This window comes from Myotis davidii, unplaced genomic scaffold, assembly GCF_000327345.1.
Source record: "Myotis davidii unplaced genomic scaffold, ASM32734v1 scaffold370, whole genome shotgun sequence".
NCBI lineage: Eukaryota > Metazoa > Chordata > Mammalia > Chiroptera > Vespertilionidae > Myotis > Myotis davidii.
This window is the reverse complement of record NW_006288615.1, coordinates 16663512-16684872: the sequence shown is the minus strand read 5'-3', so window position 1 is coordinate 16684872 and position 21361 is coordinate 16663512. Positions and strand designations below refer to the sequence as shown.

Sequence of the window (21361 nt, the reverse complement as noted above, 5' to 3'; positions counted from 1 at the left end):
GGAAATTTATTTCCTATGTTCAGCTATTTTGAGGGGGAAATATATGTACACGCATGTGTATGTGTTACTAAGTACATAAGCTTGCAGTGGTAAGGTTCTATAGGAAATTAAATTTTAATTGACAGCGAAGGAACAAATTCAGTTCGGAATTTGACTACACAACATGCTGCTGATTTCTAATTAGAGCATGGCAATAGACTTCAAATGGGTTGGGCAGTGGCCTATACAACTAAGCGGACCTGAGAGGTGTTCAGTACGTACTTGCCAGTGAGGTGTGGAAATGGCATGCCAGAAAATGTCTATCAACTGGAAAAAGCAGCCCTCACTTGTAGTGTTTGCAGATTTCCATGGTTTAAATAAATACTCCCACCACAGCCAAGTTCAAGTTACCAATCTGACATCACTGAGCTTAGAGTCAGGGAGAGATGTGAGCACTCATACCATGAGAGCTGGCTCCAGCACACCATTGGATCACTCTTGGTCTTCTTAGTCAAGATTCTGAATTCCTTTTACAATAGCTCATAGCAAGGATCTCATGAAAAGACTTTGGTCTGAACAAATTGCAAATACATGTTGCTGGTTTCCAGCTGGAATTATAAGCAGTTAGTTCAAAGAGAGCTCGAGCCTCCCAGTGACTCCATTGTTGGCTTAGGACACCTTGAATCGCACTGGCTCATACAGATGCACTAACCATATTGTATGAATCAAAGATTAGGATTTGAGTTTGTACTCAAATACTTATGGAAATAGATAAACAAAATTTTAATCTGTGATTGTTTCTTAAGATGTTGGAACAGTTGTAGTGGTTGACGCCATGATGTTGGTAATAGTAGAGGAGATGTCTGCTTTTACATGCAGGTTCCCCAAAGCCTCTGGGGCTCGTTGAAAGTTCGGCAGAGAGAAGACTTCAGTAACTCACAGTGACCTGTGTTTTCTGAACCAACAATTAGGTCTCGAAAATAGTCAGCAATAAGAGGGAACGATCATTTGAAATGAAATTAAAAGCAGCATATTGTAAAAGCAAAGATGTATGACGACCGTGTCAGTCATGGACATTAGGATTTGGACTGAGTATAGCTCAACTGGTAAACAATGCCTATTAACTAGGCTAGTGGTTCTTTAAAAGTATATTTCTTGCCCTAGCTGGTTTGGCTCAGTGGCCTGCAGACTGAAGGGTCCCGGGTTCTATTCTGGTGCAGGAGGCAGCCGATCAGTGATTCTCTCATCATTGATGTTTCTCTCCCTCCCTCTCCCTTCCTCTCTGAAATCAATAAAAATATATTAGAAAAAAAATCATATTTCTTGAAGTCATAGAAGGTGGGAGGAGAATTTAATATGTAAAAGAGCTGTTTTTATATTTTGAGGGTCCTGGGTAAAAGTTCTTTTGCAGCCCATTTCTCAGTATTAAAAAAAATTTAAGCAGTAATTAGGTAAGCCAGACTACCTTCTGTATTCACTGAGAAATTCAGTCTGAGATAGAATAGATTCTTAATTATTCAAAAATCAGTAACAAGATTTACTATTCCTTTTCTCCAAGATGAATACCTAGCACCTTTCACTTTCAAATACAGTTTTTAAAAAATAAAAAAAGCCCTTTTCAAACATGTCAACTAACATCCACACCATTTCAGGTAGTCGAGTGTCTAATACATTATATGAAAGTATGTCTCACTCGATTTCACTTTATTTTACCATCATCCGCAAAGCCCCTTTTTCATACATAACTCAAATAACAATCCCCCAAAATGCAATATAACAACCTTATCTCCACTGGTGTCTAGTTGGCACCAATCTGCCCTGACCTTAGACACAAGCCATTGTTAAGGGTGTAACGCATTTACATATTTTGCAATAAAACATCAGTTATTTGCATTACTGTGTCAAGTTTTATTTGATTCTTTCACCTAAAAATGACTCATTTTCCTTTCTTGTATTTTAAAAACCAACTACTCTAAGCTTGTTTGAGAATAATCAAAAATTGCCCATTTAGCTAGAAGTCATTTTCTTTTCAAAAGGCAAATGTTATTTAATCTTTCAGCTGTGCATTGTGCCATCATAAATACTTTCTTTTCAGCACAGTTGTGGGGACTGAAATGAGCCCACTAATTGCCTCCCATTTCGACTGACATGTGGTGGTTTAGTGGAAAGAGAACACAGCAGGGAGAAGGAAATAGGAGGCTGAGAAAATGAGAGCTAATTATTTTCACTGCCTCATGTCAGGCTCTGTGTCAGCCTTGTTTTTACAAACTGGAAGGTTTAGCACTAAATAAAACAAACTGGCGTCATGTTTTTATATACTGGCAGTGTCATGGAAGCAGCTGCACATCTCAAAGACAATATAATGCCTGCGTTCGCATGGACACCATCTGACAGACACTGTGAGCCACCGCTAATGAGGACATCACAGTGGTGCCAAGTGAAAGGTGCTGAATTATGTATGATTCTTCATCAGTACAGCAATAGTCCTGTACATCATTATGAGACATTGTTTTGCTGAAGAGATTAAAACATTCTTAGTTCCAGACCCGGCAACCTATACGCGCTGAAAGAGGTTATTAATGGAATTTTTAGGGAGAGTTTCTTGTGCATGTCTTTTTGGTGGAAAAACAAATCTCGTGGGACAAAGCCGTGATGGGTCACGACACTGTACAGCTAAAGAAGAGGAGCAAATTAACCATACTTGCATTATCTCCCTTTTAAAGGCAGCATCATAAAATCGGGTGTAGCGGGGTGATACATAATGATAAATAACCCAGGTGCTAGTGCGGGATGCTCCCCTCTCCTGCCTTTAAAACAGCAGGTTCCGGCAGCTGAGCTAGATAATAGCAACGCATGTAAAGACGCCTTCGGAGGCCTAAATCATCAACATCTTACTACTTTTAATACCAGCATGACCAACATCTCTATCGTATTTTTATTTCATCTTGCGTTTCTCGCCTGCTATGAGATTGTTTCCCTTTCTTCCCCCCTCTTGAATCTTAAAAAGTTTATTCCGACCTCTGTGTTTTATATATTTTAAAATGTTTCCTCGGTACAGGCCTTTGTAAGGTGGAGGGGCATCTTTGCTAGAATTCTGAGCGATCTCTGATGATTTTACTTTTCCTCTGTTCGTGGGGGACAGATGGGGGGCTGATGGGGACTTTAACCAGCAGTGTGTCTACCATTAGACGGGGCATGCCCAGCACTTAAGCTACAATTCTAGCGCAGCTAAGTGAATTTTCTGCAAATCTGCATTTTCTGAGCCTCAGTCTGCTCATCTATAAAATGGTATCTATGGTAGGGTAAATCTGTGAAGATTAAATAGCATGGCTAACTTCAAACACCCATGTGGAAACAGCTGGATATATACAGTGCATTCTGTCAATTCCAGCTCTGTGACGTTCTAGAGCAGGCAAAATTAATCGATGCTGAAGAAATTGGAACAGTGGTGGTGCCTCTGGTTGTGCAGGAAGGATCGGCTGGGAAAGGGCATGAGGGCACTTTCTAGGGAAGTAAAAATAATCTGCTTGTTTGTATGGTTACATTGGTATATACATCAGTCACCATTTATTCAACAATGCATTTAAGATATTTCACTTTATTGTATGCAAATTATACCTCAATTAAAAAAAATACATTAAAAAAATGTTGTCTGCAACCTTCAGGTAAAGGTGATCTGTAGGAGCCTGAAAGCCTAATATGGGGTCTGTTTCCTTCTGAAATGTCCTGAAAAATCTTGGCCTTAGATGTTTAAAGATTAACCTATAGTGTTCATATTTGCAATAAAGTGTTGATGGGAAAATATTAGAGAGAGATTTTATTCCCTGAGTTGCCCAGAATTTAATATTTAAAGTTTAATTTTTGTACTTACTTCAATTCCTTTTCCCATTTGAAAAATGTATTGCTATCTTGATGTGTGTATGTGTGTGTGTGTGTGTGTGTGTGTGTGTGTGTGTGTGTGGCGGGGGGCGCGGGGAGCAGGGATATCTATGTTTGGCATCGCTTATACGCCAAAGAATTTTAAACAGCTTGCAAAGAACATAAAAATGATTTCTCAGTAAGACATACTTTAGCATTAACTGAGTGTTGTTTAGAATTTTGTCTTTACAGGGTTAATAGTTTCTCTTTTACTCGGCCAATAATCTTAAATCAGAAAAAAATTTCATAAAGTTGGCAATGCTGAAGCAGTTCAAAGGGAATGAATGCTTGCTTGTCCTCCACCTACCAGGCACTTGCTCTTTAAATTATCCAGGTATTTCAGCAGCTGCCCAGATAAATGGTACCCAACAGAATTGTCACTTTTTCATCAGTTTTAAATGCAAAAATTCCCCTCTTCTCAACAAAATTCCATATATTTCTTGTAGATTCGCATTGGGAGGCAGATTATCTCGCTGGTAGGAAGGTGTGGATAACTCTTTTTTTGCTATTCAACACCCTAACAAAGAGCTTCCCAGTGCCTGGCTCTGCTCCTGTCATCAGTGTCTTTTCCCTATTGAATAGTAATCAGCGTCCCCTAGAAATGTGCGTCAAGGTGCAGATATGAGCAGTGGGAATGTCTTCTCATGTGGGAATCCAGTTAGGAGGTTAAAATCCATGGTGGCCAGGACCTGTCCCATGATCTGTTTGTGTAACTAGACGGGACGGGGTTGTTGCTGGTTTGGGAAGTGGAAGTCATGTCTCGCCACAAAGCCCTTTACGCCAGGGCTGCAGGGAAGTGTTTGTGATTCCAGGCATTGGCCAGACCAGTCAAGAAAGAGCATACAGACCGTGGATGGCACCATATGCACTTTTAACAATGATCTTTTTCAACAATGGAGGGGGAAATTGGCCATGTTGGACTTGTTAGAGACTCAGTGTTCCAATCTCTGCCATGGAGCCCTAAAAAGGAATTCATTGAGATAATTTGCACTATTGATGTTGGAAGATAAAAGTCCTCTGTACTGTAATTCTTACTTTTGTTAACCCATAACACGGATTGTTCAGGATTTAGAAAAGACTGAGGGGGAACCTGGTCTCATATAGTACACCACCTTGGTTCAGTTCTGAGCTCTACAACTTGCTGTCTTGGTCAAATACCTCATCTTTAGTTTCCTCATCTGAGGTAAAGCTTTCGGGCTGTCAATCACTTTTCATAGCCATTGTACCTCCAGATGATGTTCCTATTGGCAGGGCCGCATCAGGATTCATTGACGCAGGAAAGGGAAGAACTGGTGTTATTTCATTTATCTATGTAAGAAGATACAAGTTTGCTCCTTCTTTGATTTCTTTCATAAAATCAGTCAGTGTTATATTGCCACCTGGCTGCACCTTCTTCTTTTTTCCCAACCTTGGACATTCCCTGGCATTAGAGTTATTTAGTGTTCTCTGGATCCCCAAATTCATGCCCAAGTAAGATGCTCTGGCCCAGCCTGTCTGTTCTGGCCAGATCCCAAATCTAGGCACTCTTCCTACCTTCCTGCCAGTGAACAGTCATTACCTCTGGCCCATTCCCTTAGATTGCTGCTAGATGATGGGCCAGCCAGTCCAATAACAAACTGGAGCTCTGTTGGTAACCAGTATTGGTAACAATAATAATTACTCCTCTTTGAGCTCCTTTTTTGGCTCTGACACTGTGCTGGGAACTTAATTTACGTTATCTCATTTAAACCTCAGAGAGTACAACTAGTTGTTTGTAATTAAAGGATACGAAGGCTCCGACAGGACATATAACTTGGCTAAGGTTGGGAGAGAAGAAAGTTGGGGGGTATTCAAACCCATGTTGTTGGACTTTAGACTTGTGGTCTTTTATCTCCCCCTCCTGCTTCTCCCTTAGTAAATGGCTTAATGTATCTTTCTTTCCTATGTTGTTTCCGTTTTAAAAGAAATCCTCAAAATCTTCAACCTAATGAGTGAATAACAGGGCTATTTCAGACCACCATGGGTGACATGCTTTTGGAAAGGGAGTTCTTTGAGGCCCCACAGGCTCTCTCAAAACACAGAGTGGCCTGCTTTTGATTTCTGCTTGTCAGAATTGAGAGTTATTCTCACACGTCCAAAGTGACTCTAGAATGTTTCCGATTAAAAAATCAATACCCACCTTTCTGTCACTCACATCAAGCCAAAATCAATAGTTCACCCTGGTTAAACTGAATGGTTTTTAAAACAGCCCTCACTCCCATGGCCTGGTCCCTATCACTACCAAGGAACTGAAAAGGTAGCAATTGTGCATGTAAAAATCTATATTGGGCTTGTAAGTATGTGGAATTGTTATTTTTAGTGATATTACTGATGATTCAATTCATCTTATTTGTATGAAAACCTTTTCAGTGATCAATTGTGTAAGAACTCATTCCATGGCATTCCATCTGGAGTTGAATTCCTGTGGAATTCAATAACTTGTTTAAATCCTAGGAGGTGTGGAGAATGCTCATTGACACGAATGACTCACTGGGTAACAAAAATACCAGGAATACTTTAGGGTAATTTGAAATTGAGCAAAAGTTAAAGAATTTCATTACTTTGTGGATTACTTTTCTTAAGTAGACAACAATTGAATCATAGAGGCCCTGAAAATACCTAAGAGTAATAGCAGGGCATTGACAGATTGAGTTAATAATTCAAGTAAACAATGCATATTCTCTTTCCTTCTTACCCAGCTTTGTAACAAGAAGTACCTGCTTTTTAATGAATGGAGAATGCCACCCTTGTCTTATAACTGCCTTGATTATACTTTTATTGCTTCTGCAGCTATTTTCCTTTATGGTTCAGGTGAAAGGCTTTCTTTCAGATAAGAGAAAAGGGGAATTTAGAAAGTAGAAGGTCTGTAACGCTATTATGTAGATCTTTGTTTCTCCAACTTAGACTTTGAGAAACAAAGAAGCAGTTGCCCCAGGGCAGGACCGATGGCCACTTGATGTTTTGGTTGTATTAGCAAAATATTCTCTGGTCCTTCTCCCTCCTGTCTGTGTCAATAGCTGGTCCCATTGTGAAGCTCCTCAAACCACCCAGTGAGTCCATCCTGCCACCCTTCCCAACTGTCCTCCCCCATTGGCATCTCCTCCAACTTCGGAGCCAGGCCTCCTTGTGCTGTTATCATCCCACCTCCACCACTCGTTGGCTAGGAAACTCTTGGAAAAGTCCTTAATCTGTCTGAGGCCCATTTTCCTCTCTTACCTCTTTTAAGGATATCGACTAAATAAGTTGATATCAACTGCATACATACCCAGCAACATGCCTAGAGCACAGTAAGCATTCCACAGTGTGAATCCCTTCCTGTCAGCCCCTTCTCACCGCCGAGTTTCTCGGAGCACGTGCACTTTGGGGAATGAGGTCACAGAGTACTTGCGTTGTGAGATGGGAGAGCCAAGCAGAGGGAATCGGACATTTGCACATAGTTCAAGGTCTTTTGACTGTGCTTTGATTAACTTAATTCCAAAACTTGACAGGTAGGAGAAACAGAACTACGTAACTCAGTTTGTTGAAGGCGTTTTATTCCAGCTGCTGCCTTGAGTCTGTTTCAGAGAAGAGCAATGGAGACTCCAGTCATTATCCTGCCCAGTTATCTCTGGATCCAAGTTGTCACGGAAGCAGTGCCTCCAAAACAAAGAAATACTGAGAGATTTGTCAATTCTGAGTGACTAATTTGACTTATGTTAGCCAAGAGCTAGGTTTTCATATTTTTTAATAGACCTTTTCCATCACTAATTGTCTCTCCTTCTTGTGCCAGTGACTGGGGAAAGCGGGTGACTCCCCGCAGGCCTGGGCTCCTCTTGGCTCTGCAATTCTTCTACAAGTTTTCCTAAGACATCAGGCTCCCCCAGCTTCCTTGTGAAGCCAACCGGTTTTCAACAGCCTTTCTGTTAGTGCTCTTTCATAATCATTTTGTCTGGGCTTGCTAAGGAAGCATTCCAGGGCTAGTGCTACGAAAGCATTTTCTAGTTTCAGCATGTAAGGTGCTCAGTACATTATTCTTAATCTCTCAGAATCCTTCAGAGAATATAAGAAAGAAGGTGAATTTATAGTCCAGGGGTCAAATTTGATGCAAAGACATGAGTTTATTTTTCCTTTTAATTGTACACACAGTATTTATCCCACAACACATTATATTGTTCATACAGCAAGGTCGAAAAAATTTTGTAGTGAACCCTCATATACCCACCTCCACGATTCAACCATTAACATTTTACTCTACTTGCTTTATCACATATCTGTCCACCTCTCAGTCCCTATTTTTGTGCATTTCACAGCACTTCACAGACATCAGTACACTTTCTCCTAAATATTTCTGTATGCTAGAGTTCAATGAGAAATGTACACATCTCAATATGCATTTGCTTACTTAATGCTTATACCTACATAACCCAAACCCCCATCAGTAGAGCATTACCACTCCCAGAAAGTTCCTCACGGCCCTTTCCATTCAATCCCATCTGCAGAAGCAACCACTCTTGTGAATTTTTCCCATGATAGATTGGTTTTGTCTGTTCTAGAAAGTCATATAAATGGAATTCTTAGTACGTTCTTTTTGTCTAAGACTTTCACTCACTGTAATGTTTGTGTGATAGATGTCATTACGTGCATCAGTAATAGTTCCTTTGTATTGCCGAGTAATATTCCATTCTATGAATATCCAACAGTTTATCCCTCTGTTGATGAACACTTGGCCTGCTTCCAGCTCTTGGGCTCTCATGAGAAAGCTAATCAGAGCAATGCTGTGGAACTCTTTTTTCATTTCTCTGGGGTAAATACCTAGGAGAAGACTTTGTGGGTCATAGAATAGGTGTATGTTTAGTTTTATAATAAATTGCCAAGACTTGTTTCCAAAATAATTATACCATTTACACTCCCACTGGTAATCCAGTAGCTCCAAATTCTGGCCACCATTAGCTGTTATCAGTCTTAGCCATCTGGTAGTTGTATAGTGTATCGAATTGTGGTTTTAATTTGAAGTCCCTGGTGACTAATGGTGTAGTAAAGCACTGTATCATTACATGGTTCTTTTCCTGAAAATGTAACATGCCACCATTTAAAAAACCAAGAGTTTTCATGTAAGAATCCAGATATCCAGTTTTTCATGAAACATTAAAGGACTTAGCAACACTGGGCTTGTATTCCCACATGGGGACAATCAACAGAAGCTGAGTGGGGGCTGTTGTTCCTTTAGGACAGTTGCCCCTTTTTCCCCTAGAGCCGCTTACCCTTCCCATAACTCCCAACACTTGGTTAGGCCAATTGTCATACATCATCACATTGGTGGTATTGTCTTCCTTCCTGTGAAAAGGAAAGTGAGTTCTTCCTTGAACCTATGTCATTATCAATACTGGAAAAGGAAAAGGTAGATCAATAAGGCCTTATATTTTAAAAAAACAAAAAAAAAGTGGAAAGACTACAGCCCTTTGTGTCAATGAAAAAAATATTCCTATGTTAATATGGAAATTAAATGGGTCAATTTTGAAAGATTACAATTTAAGGCTCCTTAATGAAACTGCCTGGCTTTACTCAATTTTATTATCTGCCTGGCCCCTTTAGGATTTGGAGTTTGCAACCCCTATAATAAAACACTTACATTGATAAATTATGTCTCAAGATTGCCCTCACTGGGGGTTATTTAGCTATGTAGAGAGATTTCATTTCATGTCTTTTATTGAAATGGGGGAGGAAAAAAAAGAAACACTCCAATAATACTTTATTTAAAACTAGAGGCCCGGTGCACGACATTCATGCACTGGGGTGGGGAAGGGTCCCTCAGCCGAGCCTGTAACCTCTCCCAGTCCGGGACCCCTTGGGGGACCTCACCACCACTGCAGAGCCAGCTGTGAGCTGGACTTCTGGCGGAGTGGTTCTTCCTCTGTGGGAATGCACTGACCACCAGGGGGCAGCTCCTGCATTGAGCATCTGCCCCATGGTGGTCAGTGCGCATCATAGACTGGTCATTCCGCCGTTTGGTCGATTTGCATATTAGGGTTTTATTATATAGGATACTTCATGTGTTATAAAACATTGAGACTAAAAAAATATTTTTTCAGTTTCTCAAATTCTGTAATTTTGTTTTTAATTCCAGGACTGTAAGTGGAAAATGTATATGGAGATAGATGGGGATGAAATTGCAATAACCTACATCAAAGATGTGACATTCAACACCAACTTACCTGATGCAGAGATTTTAAAGATGACAAAGGTAGGGTTCTATTTACGGCTTAAAAGCTTTTGTGAATTCACAGATATCAAACAAAGACATTAAAATACCCCAGCAGTGTGCTTTTGTGCTGTTGATGCTCACATCAGCTGAGCCTCAAGCTGGCTGTTGAAAGGCACATTTTATTTAGCAGATTGAGATCATAATAGTTTTTTGTTAAAATTCCACTTATGCTGTGTGAGCTAAAAGGTATTACAGAAGGCATCATTTAATTTTTTTCTACATTTCTTTATGCTCATTCTGTCATTTACTAAAGGAAAGAAAATGCTAAAGATGAAAATATTTACCTCAAATTTTGGCTCATTTTAAACTTTGGAAAACTTGTAAGGAGGAAGGTTTTCTTGGTTGTGCTCAGTTTCTTGAAGGGCAGTGACGAGGCTAGTCATTGAGGCACGTGTTGAAGTCTTCACAGCTTCTTGAAGTTCACACCTGTGAATCCCTGGAGTGGCCAGAGAGCATGTTCCTGCTTTAGGGTCACTGGTAGAAGCCTGCCCATTAAAACACTGAAGAAAGACTTAAAGAAATGCTTAGCTTCTCCTAAAAATAAAATAAAATAAAGACTGTCGAATTTCAGAGGGAAGGCAAGCGTGGGTGGGTGGGAAGAGATTAACCAAAGAACTTGTAGTCCCAGGTTCGATTCCGGTCAAGGGCATATACCTTGGTTGCGGGCACATCCCCAGTAGGAGGTGTGCAGGAGGCAGCTGATGGATGTTTCTCTCTCGTTGATGTTTCTAACTCTCTATCCCTCTCCCTTCCTCTCTGTAAAAAAATTAATAAAATATATTTTAAAAAAAAAACTCAATGAAGAAAGAACTTGGGGGGTGGGATTTCAACTCTGTACTAATCACACTGAAAATATATATATGAGGCTTAAATCGTAGAAGGTCAACAACAGCCGTGGTATCAATAGGACTGTCACCCTGAACTTCACATGTGCCATTAACTCTTGTACACTCTTAAGTGTGTATTTGGTGTTAGTGAAGGAAATGGGATTGGTAGCAAAGAAGAACCAGGGTTCACCCACTTGGGAAGTGAAAAGAATCTTCAAAGCCACATCATTAGACTTGCAAATGTGTTCCCTTCCCAGGCATCACATTGCTAAACTCCCAAATCCTTTTTTTTTAAAAAATATATTTTATTGATTTTTTACAGAGAGGAAGGGAGAGAGATAGAGAGTTAGAAACATCGATGAGAGAGAGACATCGATCAGCTGCCTCCTGCACATCTCCTACTGGGGATGTACCCGCAACCCAGGTACATGCCCTTGACCGGAATCGAACCTGGGACCTTTCAGTCCGCAAGCCGATGCTCTATCCACTGAGCCAAACCGGTTTCGGCAACTCCCAAATCCTTTTAAGTTAAAATCGCTAAACTTCCAAGTTTATCAAGTAGATTGATTTGACATTCATTGTTGGATTTCCCTGAGCAATGGAGTTGTTTCAATGGTGTTATTTACCTGTAAAGGTTATGATCTGGTTGCAACTTTCCTTTATTTTGGGGGACATATTGCTGTGACATCTTGAAGATGGGATAGGTACTTCTTTCCTCCCTACCTGCTCCGGCTCTGGTTGCAGCAGTTGTTCTTTGCTTCAGTGTCATTCAGGATCCAAGCCATTGCCTGCTAAGGGAAGGAAGGTGTTCAGGGCAAAAAGACCAGGGCGGAGGCGTTAAATCAAATACAAGTGTTTCTGCTGTAATGCCATATATGCATTCCTGACGAACGGCATCGTCTGCAAAAATCACACGCCAACATTAATAGGGCTTTTAGGGAAAATAGAATTGGGGCAGACCACTCAAAATAAGTAGAATTTTTTAACACCATCAGAAGCGATAACAATTCTAGTCAAAACAACAGCAAGAAGAACAAACAAAAACCTACTAGCCCAGTTAAATCTTGGCCAAATTTGCTTTGTATCCAGTTCACAGACACCTGGGATGAAGTGGGGTCGGGGGGAGGAGCAGAGAGATTCATTTCTAATAATGACCATTTTCATCAAAATTAAAATAGGATCCAAGGTGTACACTTCTTCACTGATCCTTTGTTTTAATATAGTGGGGAAATGTCTCCACAGTCTCATTTGCACGCACAGCTTTGCCAATAGCCTGATATAGGGAAGGGCAGAGTGGTTGCTGAAGCCACTGGACCAGCCACTGCTTGAGGAAGGTACTTCTCAGTCTTATATTGTTAAGCGTTTCTCTTCATTGTGAGAAGGTTTTCTGCTGATGCTTCAAAATATTAACATGAATGAATGACCTAATGATAGGATTGAGTGATATATCAGAAAAGAGGAGATTGTGGGGGACCAGAACTGGATGTTTGTAAATATGTGAAAGGATGTCTTATAAAAACCAAAAGGGAGATGTACAGGAGGCAGCTGATCGATGTTTCTCTCTCATCGATGTTTCTGACTCTCCATCTCTCTCCCTTTCTCTCTGTAAAAAAAAAAAATCAATAAAATAGATTAAAAAAAAAACAAAAACCAAAACCCCATACACTGGCACGCTATGAGTAATCACATGTGAACCAGTGCGACTTCCATGCTAACCTGGCATTATGCCCCTATTTGCCAATTGTGTCTGGTGCAGCCGGCCTCAGGGGAACATGCTGTAGCGGAACAGGCTGTACCATTGCCCTACACCAGCCTAACTTTTGTTTTTCAGCCCCCATTTGTAATGGAGAAGTGGATTGTGGGAATAACAGAAAATCAGACTGTAGAATGTACTGTCACATATGAGGTAAGCTTGGGATGGGGGGGTGCGCTGGGGGCGGGGGTAGAAGGGTGGAGGGGCTGGTGGCTTTCTCAGTAGGAATTTATTTGGATGAGAAACCATTGAACCAATGTGAATATGGGAAGATCAATGTAATTACTCTAACAAAGTGTTGGGAAGGAAAGAAAATAGGATACACTTACCTAGATAGAGACTGAGGTAGTAATTCATTCATTCACCAGTTAATGTCTGAGCACCTCCTTTGTGCCACATAATGTGTTATGTATTGGGGATGCCAGTGAAAAAACAGAGTGCTTAAAGTTTAGGGGTAAGAGTAGATCAGTGATTCTTCACAAGGATAGATTCAACTTCAACTACCTTCCAGAGGTAAGGGGGATCTATTATTAAAAGCATAATCCATAGATTTTTATATACAGAAAATTACATAAACTTACACTAAAAAAAATACTATTAAAATTAAAATTCATCTATTTAGCAAATGCCTACTGACAAGTATTGTTCTGTGATTAGGATAGACCAAATCTGTACTCTGTTGAGTCTTATATTCCAGTGAGGGAGGGCGGAGCTAGAAAAGAAATAGGTAACAAATAAGTAAGTGATGTCAGGGAGTGATGAGTGCTAACCAGAAAACAGTGAGACTCGGGCAGGAGATTGCGTGACCAGGGAAGGCCGCTCCTCTGAGGAGGAAGAAGAAGCAAGAAACAGCAGAGGAAAGGCAAGTGCGAGTTCCTGAGGCACAGAGGGCAATGGCAAAGCTAGAGAGGTGGGCGGGGCTGGCGCATGCAGGCTCATGGCCAAAGTGAGGAGTTTGGATTTACTCTAAGCATGGTGGGGAAGCCAAGTGCTTAAAATAACCTAATTATGTTTTGAAAATTATCAGGACTTTATGACTGATGGGACGTACAAAGTAGAGAAACCCTGGGGGACAGGGTTAGAGGGGACCAGGTATAGCCCCGAGTCTCGGCACACATGGAGATACTGGTATGCATCTACCATCAATATGATGTGCATTTCATTCATTCATTCATTCATTCATGTGTTCATTCAAGGAACATTCAGGAAGGATTTACTATGACCTAGGCACTGTAAGAGGAGTTTACACGTTTTATCTCATCAATCTTGTGTAAATACGGAAAGATAGGTAGCATTGTCTTCACTTGGCAGCTAGGAAAAATAGGCTCAAGAGATTAAAGGTGCCCTGAGGTTTGGAGTTGTCAGTGTCATTGTGGGTGGAGTCCCACCAGGTCCTCTGACTGTAAATACAGTTTTCACCAGGTCCTCTGACTGTAAATACAGCCTCCAATTGGACTCCATGCACTAGCACATTATGGTGGTCTTTGAGCCTCCCGGGTCTGCTTTTCAACATTAGAATCCAAACCCTGGCCTGTTCACTGCCCCAGGGTGGCCCAGTGCTGGAAGCCAATAGTGTTATAGCAGCTATTTATCCTCAGCAGCCAAGGTGCACAGCATCTCAGGGAGGAGGCACCTGAGAAATAGCATTATTTGTCAAAGTGTTGCTTGCAGGACAAAAAACCTAAAAACAGAGGTTGATTGGTCTTGAGGAACTTGGAATATAGACTATTCTGGAGCCTGTTGACCAGTCCCCACCCCACCACCGAGGAAAACCCTCTTTTTACTATGGTAGACAGTGATAATAGCTAGACTTCCTCTCTGCCTTCTTTAGTCAGTAAGGAGACATACTATACGGAATTCTCTTCTCCTTTTCTCTCCCCTTCCTCTTCCTCCTCCTCCTTCTTCTCGGGCTCCATGCATCTGTAACTGTCACTTCAGGGCTCTTTAAACATGTTTTTGTAACCTTAATGAACCCTGGGAGGCTCTTGAATCCTGCTTCGTGACACCTGGTGAGTAGGGAAGTTTGGGAACAAGAAAGTGCTGTGTCTTGAACTGGTGTCCTCTTCTTTTTCAGATCCTTGGTATTGACTCTATCCTCTCTCCCTTTTGTATCTGTTGCCCTGTTCCACCCGTGGGGTAATTAGTCCCACCAAACGACCCACATTTGCCCAGTTACCCTGCTGATCAGAGGCAGTCAGGCAAAATGGTGGTCAGATTTTTATTTATTCAACAAAATGTCAGCTTTCAAATACTATAAACAGAAGAAATTGTTTTTTCATTTCTCATTTTAAAAGAAGTAAGTTGAGATTGGCCAAATATAATAAATTCTGAGAGAAGATAGCCACATTTTTTATGACTATAATCCACTAAAGAATAAAGTGCTTTCATCTGGAATAAAGTGGTTAAAATGTGTCTCTTAATCAAATTACCATATTTAGGCAAACTATAAATATGTCACCTAATGCATTTATTTTAGTGTTCTAAGAAGTTAAATCAAAGTGATATGATAACCTGATTTTCTTTCCTTCCTATTTTATTAACATGTGTATGTTTGGTTGTGGGTTTCACTATTTTTTTTTTCTTTTTTTTACAGAGTGATGTTAGAACTCCCAAAAGCACTAAACATGTTCATTCGATTCAGTGGAATAGAACGAAACCTCAGGATGAAGTGAAAGCCATCCAACTTGCCATTCAGCCACTATTCCTCAACTCAGAGGGCAACCCTGGAAGCAGGTCTAACTCAAGTAAGTTAGACGTGCTCTAGACTAGACTCCAAACCCTTAAGTACCAAATTCTCATGCCAGGGACAAGCACCACTCTGTGAACAGATACAGCTTTCTAATATAATACTTCCTTCTTCTATTTTCTTTAATATATTTTTATTAATTTATGGAGAGGAAGGGGGGAAGAGAGAGAGAGCGAGAGAAAAACATCAATGATGAGAGAGAATCATTGATTGATTGCCTCCTGCACAATCCCCACTGGGGATCGAGCCCACAACTTAGGCATGTGCTCTTGACTGGAATCAAACCTGGGACCCTTCAGTCCGCAGGCTGACACCCTATCCACTGAGCCAAACCAGCTAGGGCCCTTCTTCTATTTTTTCAATATTTGTTTTAAATAGTATTTATGGACTTATAGATATGAGCATATTATAATAAATTTCAGTATTTGGTTAACTGTGATAAAACATGACAATTAATGATTATGTTATATTGCTAAATAAAATAAGTATATCTATTTATATATATATTTAGTTTTCAAAATTGTAGGTAAAGATATGAATTTTCTATGTCCAACAAAATTCTTATGAAGCTACTACTATCACTGGGGCAACTTCCTGAGTTCTGAATACCTTACATACATCAAAGTGTAGGAATGACATGAGGAAGGAAGAAGGGAGAGACGGAGGGAGGAAGGGAGAAAGGAAAGTAGGGAGCGGGAAAATAAAGGTAAGAGAGGATAGAGAAAGAGAAAACATGATATGCATATAATGGATAGTGGTAATGGTAATTATAGATGATACTAGAGGCTCAGTGTACAAAATTCGTGCAGGAGGGGGGGTGTCCCTCAGCCCAGCCTGCAACCTCTCCAATCTGGGACTCCTTGGGGGATGTCTGACTGCCCACAGGGATCAGGCCTAAACCGGCAGTCAGACATCGCTCTCACAATCTGGGATTGCTGGCTCCTAACCACTTGCCTGTCTGCCTGCCTGCCTGATCGCCCCCTAATCGCAATCTGGGATTGCTGGCTCCTAACTGCTCCCCTGCCGGCCCAGTCTCCCCAACTGCCCTCCCCTGAAGGCCTGGTCGCCCCTAACTGCCCTCCCCTGCAGGCCTGGTCACACCCAATTGCCCTCCCATACAGGCCGGGTCACTCCCAATTGCTGTCCCCAGCCATTCTGGTCGCCCCTAACTGCCCTCTCCTGCCAGCCTGGTTCCCTCCAATTGCCCTCCCCTGCCAGCCTGGTTTGCTCCCAAATGCCCTCCACTGTTGACCTGGTCACACCAGCTGCCCTCCCCTGCAGGCCTGATTGCTCACAACTGCCCTCTTCTGCCGGCCATCTTGTGACAATGTGGGGGTGGCCATCTTGTGACGGCCATCTTGGAACAACATCGCATGACGCCACCTAGGCTTTTATTATATAGGATAAAGAAAAAATTTAGAAACAACATGGAGGAAGGCCAGCTGACTTGATGGTAAATTAGTTATCATTTGGTAGATTCGGGGAAGAGGTTCTGACTGTCACCTGTGTGGGTCCAGAAACTCAAATACAACCCAGAGTTATGTTCTGCAGGACTATGACAAGGTAAAAAACACATGGAGATGGATGCATAAACCCCATGCAATTCAGTTTTTATCACGAAAAATATACCTGCAAACAAACCAGAAATACATGTTTTCTGATCAGTGCATTTTTCCCCAGAAAATCTACCTGAGAAGCCATATCAGAAGGTTTTTTGTTGGCATGGAGACAAAGGACCCTAATGGCTAGTGTCACTGAGTTATGAGGGCCTGGCTACATGTCTTCTACTATAAGGACTGGCTTGTCAACCAGCCCAGATATTTTTACATATGCACCAGCCCGGAGGCCCAGAATCCTGGACAGTAAGCCAAACTCTCCAACACATACTTTAATAGCATGCGGGACCTGCCTTCCTCTGTCAACACAGTTGATTGGGTTATTTTCTTTCACAATTGATCATAAGAAGATTCTGACCATCATGACTGGGCTTGAGTTTTTACCCACCTTCTCAGCCACAAATGCATCTTCAAGCATCTCTTAGAGCATGCTGTCTCTACACATGACTAAGCCCATATTATAGGTGTTGATCCTCACTAGCTTCTCTACAGGAGGAACTCTAAGTTCTTTGATTTGCTAATTCAACAATCTTGGGTTGCATGCAAATACTATCAAGCCTTAAGGACTCCTTACTATAACAATTTTCCCCTCCAAAATAATTAATATCTTAATGCACATTTTACTTCTGTAGGCTGTCATAGTCATGATCCCACTTGATGCATGCAACACCTTTGATCCATACAACACTCCACCCTTGAAATCTGTAGGGGTCTTCTCTCTCCACGTCTGCTGTAGTTTTCTCTTTCCTTTTTTTTTAAAAAATATATTTTTGTTGATTTCAGAGAGGAAGGAAGAGGGCTAGAGAGATAGAAACATCAATGATGAGAGAGAATCATTGATTGGCTGTCTCCTGCACACCCCCTACTGGGGATCGAGCCCACAACCTGGGCATGTGCCCTTGGCCGGAATCGAACCTGGGACCCTTCAAAGGGAGGCTACTTGCTGGCAGAGAGAAGTGAGCATCCTCTGTTCTTGTCAGACGTTTCATCAGGAGCTCAGGGAGGACCAGCAGGGAACTCAAGAATGTAGGCAACGTAGTGTGGGGCCCTGGAGAAGACGGGAGAGATCCAGGTGTGAGAACCTTGCTTATTTACTAAAATATAGCATACAAAATGGTTCTTGTTAATTGACCTTTTTCTTTTACCTTAACCTTTTCCTGTTTGCTTCATTTCCATGCAAAAAAAAAAATTTGTTTCTTATTCCTGAACCTCAGGAATCTCTCCTCTGGAGATATGAACTGTCTTTCTTCCAAACAATCTCTAGCTGTCTCCTGTTGGAATCCAATTTCTTTTATCTGCAGAGTTCTTGAGCACTTAAAAGTGCTCGCTGAGAAAAAGCTTTTTGTTTTCTAAATGTGCCCCTGCCATTCAAACACACTCACACAGCGTTTTCAGAAGTGAGAATATGGCTAAGTGGGAAGAAGATGGGATTTAGATGCAGATGGGCCCAGCATTATTAGCTAAGTGGCTTTGGGCCAGTTACTTATTTCCCAAACTTGCTCCTCCTCTATGGAATAAGATTATTAGTATTTATATACCTGAAAAGAATAGCGAGATGATTAAATGAAATAATATAAATAAAGCCTATGGAACAATGACAAGCATATAGCATATAAGTATAAATATACAGTGTAAAGGCCTTTATTTTTTTAAATGTATCTATACTAATAAAAGGGTAATATGCTAATTAGACCAGACGTCTGCCAGACAACCTTCCAGACAAAGCCATTGTGGTGGGGCCGAGGCAGAGGTGGTTAGAGGCAATCAGGCCAGCAGGGGAGAGCAGTTAGGGCAATCAGGCTGTCAGGGGAGAGCAGTTAGGAGGATCAGGCCAGCAGGCAGGTGAGCTGTTAGGAGCCAGTGATTGCAGATTTCGAGAGGGATGTCCAACTGCCAGATCTATAGGATCGGGCCTAAACCAGTAGTCAGACATCCCCCAAGGGATCCTGGATTGGAGAGGGTGCAGGCTGGGCTGAGGGACCTATCCCCCCCCCACCCCACCCCCACCACACACACACACAAATTTCATGCACCGGACCTCTAGTCTTATATAATAAAAGCCTAATTAATATGCTAAGTGACCAGTTGGCCAGTCAGCTATTCAACCAATCAAAGCATAATATGCTAATGATGTACTAAGGCCACTCAACACTCACTATAATGTGCACTGACCACCAGGGGGCAGATGCTCCAACCGGTATGTTAGCTTGCTGCTGGGGTTCGGACTGAGCGAGAAGTGCCAAACATGGCCTGGAGTCCTCCCATGACCCTCCCTGGGTGGCCAACCTCTCACATCCCTCCCCAGCCCCAATCGTGCACCTGTGGGGTCCCTTGGCTTGGCCTGCACCCTCTTGCAATCCGGGACCCCTTGGGGGATGTTGGAGAGCAGGTTTTGGCCTGATACCACAGGCCAGGCTGGAGGACCCCACTGGTGCACAAATTCGTGCACCAGGCCTCTAGTTTACAATAACAAAGGAAATGTCCTTATACCCAGCCTAGAATTTCTATGAATGGTAAAGCTTAGAGCATCCCAAACAGGCTTGCATTATCCAGGGACAGGCTGATGAATTAGGCAGTGCAGCTTTGCATGGCTTCAGAGATGCTCACTTCCATTTCTTCTGCAGATGCTGATTGCCAGTGGTTGGACACCCTGCGCATGCGGCAGATTGCCTCCAACACTGGTTTACAACGCTCCCAGAGCAACCCTATCCTGGGGTCACCCTTCTACCCCTACTTCAACGACCAGGATTCCTACGCCGCTGCTGTGCGGCGGACGCAGGTGCCCATTAAGTATCAACAGATCACACCCATAAACCAGTCCAGGAGCTCCTCCCCCACCCAGTACGGGCTCCCCAGGAACTTCTCTTCTCTGCATCTTGGCTCCAAGGACAGCGGCTTTGCCAGCCTCACGTCTGACAGCTCTTCGGAGAGGGCCCAGTACTCAGGCAGAAGTCGGAGCAAATACGACCGCGGATGTGTGTCGCTCAGCTCGTCTCCTCGGGGAAGGTACAGCGGGAAGAATTCGCACTCCACGCCTTCAAGAGAGAGATACTCTGGGAAGGTCTACCGAGTTCACCAGTCTGCGCTCAATGCGCATCAGTCGCCTGACATCAGGCGAAGCCCAAATGACCGCCACCAACGCCGGACCATCCCAGGGATGCCTTTGAACCCCGAGACTGACTCGGGAGCCGGCGAGGAGGAGAGCAAAGTCAGCGAAGGAGGGTGGACCAAGGTGGAATATCGGAAGAAGCCCCACAGGCCGTCTCCTGCCAAGACGAACAGAGAAAGAGCCCGAGGAAGCTACCGCGGGAGGAGAACCTTTTGATGAATTGAACTACATGAGTTTTCTTTCCTAAGCAAGCTGTAAAAAAAAAATAATTTAAAAAAAATGAATGGGTTTTCATAGGATGATGCCTTCAGATAGACTTGACAAGAAGACAACTTTTCCATTTTTGGGGGGGATTTGGGGAAAACGTTCTAATTGAAACTACTGCCAAACCAGACCCTAAATTATCGATGTTGGTGGACCAATGATAGTAACTAGACTTAATCACAGTGTACTTACTTTCCCCCCGGAATTAACCTGTTCAGAGGAGGGGATAGGCCATTGTATTACCCTAACCATTGCTGGTCTGGTTAGCAAGGGCCTGGACTGGCATGAGGTTAAGTGGGGGCACTCGTCTTAGGTGCAAAATTTAAGGGAGCACCCAAAAGCTCAATAGTCAAGAGAAATAAGATGCTAATGCAATACTTAAATAAATGAAAATTAATGCCAAAAATATGCGATAAAAAAATCAAAATCCTAGATAAAGACAGAATCAATATTAATGATTTTTCTTTTTGTCTAAGGCTCCAATATGGCTTGACAAGGTGCTGTTACTGATCTTGCCTTTATTTAAAATTTTGATATTTTGTTCCACATGACTTTTTGGCATTAATTTTCTTTTTTAAAAATATAATTTTTCTTGATTATTGAGGTGTTCCGTTTTGAGGGTTTTTTGTTGTCGTTTAATGTCCCCTTAAATTTTGTGCCCAAGGCAACTCACCCTAGTCTCAACACTACTGGTTAGTATTTATTTTAGTGAGATATTTGGGTTTTTATTATGGTCGGAGCTGGACTGACTTAGGTTGTCATTTTTAGGCAATAAAAAAATGTTACTGAACTTAATGTTGATTACGATGCATATCTCATTCATTAAGACTCATCAGAATCCAAAGATCTAGGTAAGATTTGTGGTTATTTTCCTAAGCAACTGGAGGCTT

General features: G+C 42.0%; 1 protein-coding gene across 1 annotated transcript in view; it reads left to right on the top strand.

Annotated features, from left to right (window-relative positions):
* The window catches only part of LOC102770852 (mitogen-activated protein kinase kinase kinase MLT), a 141110-nt gene extending 119844 nt beyond the window's left edge, over positions 1-21266 (top strand). The window contains exons 16-19 of the mRNA XM_015561826.1: positions 10019-10135; positions 12815-12889; positions 15330-15480; positions 19723-21266. Coding sequence (XP_015417312.1) covers positions 10019-10135; positions 12815-12889; positions 15330-15480; positions 19723-20423 — 1044 coding nt within the window. The 3' untranslated portion in view covers positions 20424-21266. The remainder of the gene's footprint in view (positions 1-10018; positions 10136-12814; positions 12890-15329; positions 15481-19722) is intronic.
* Positions 21267-21361: the final 95 nt, after the last annotated feature.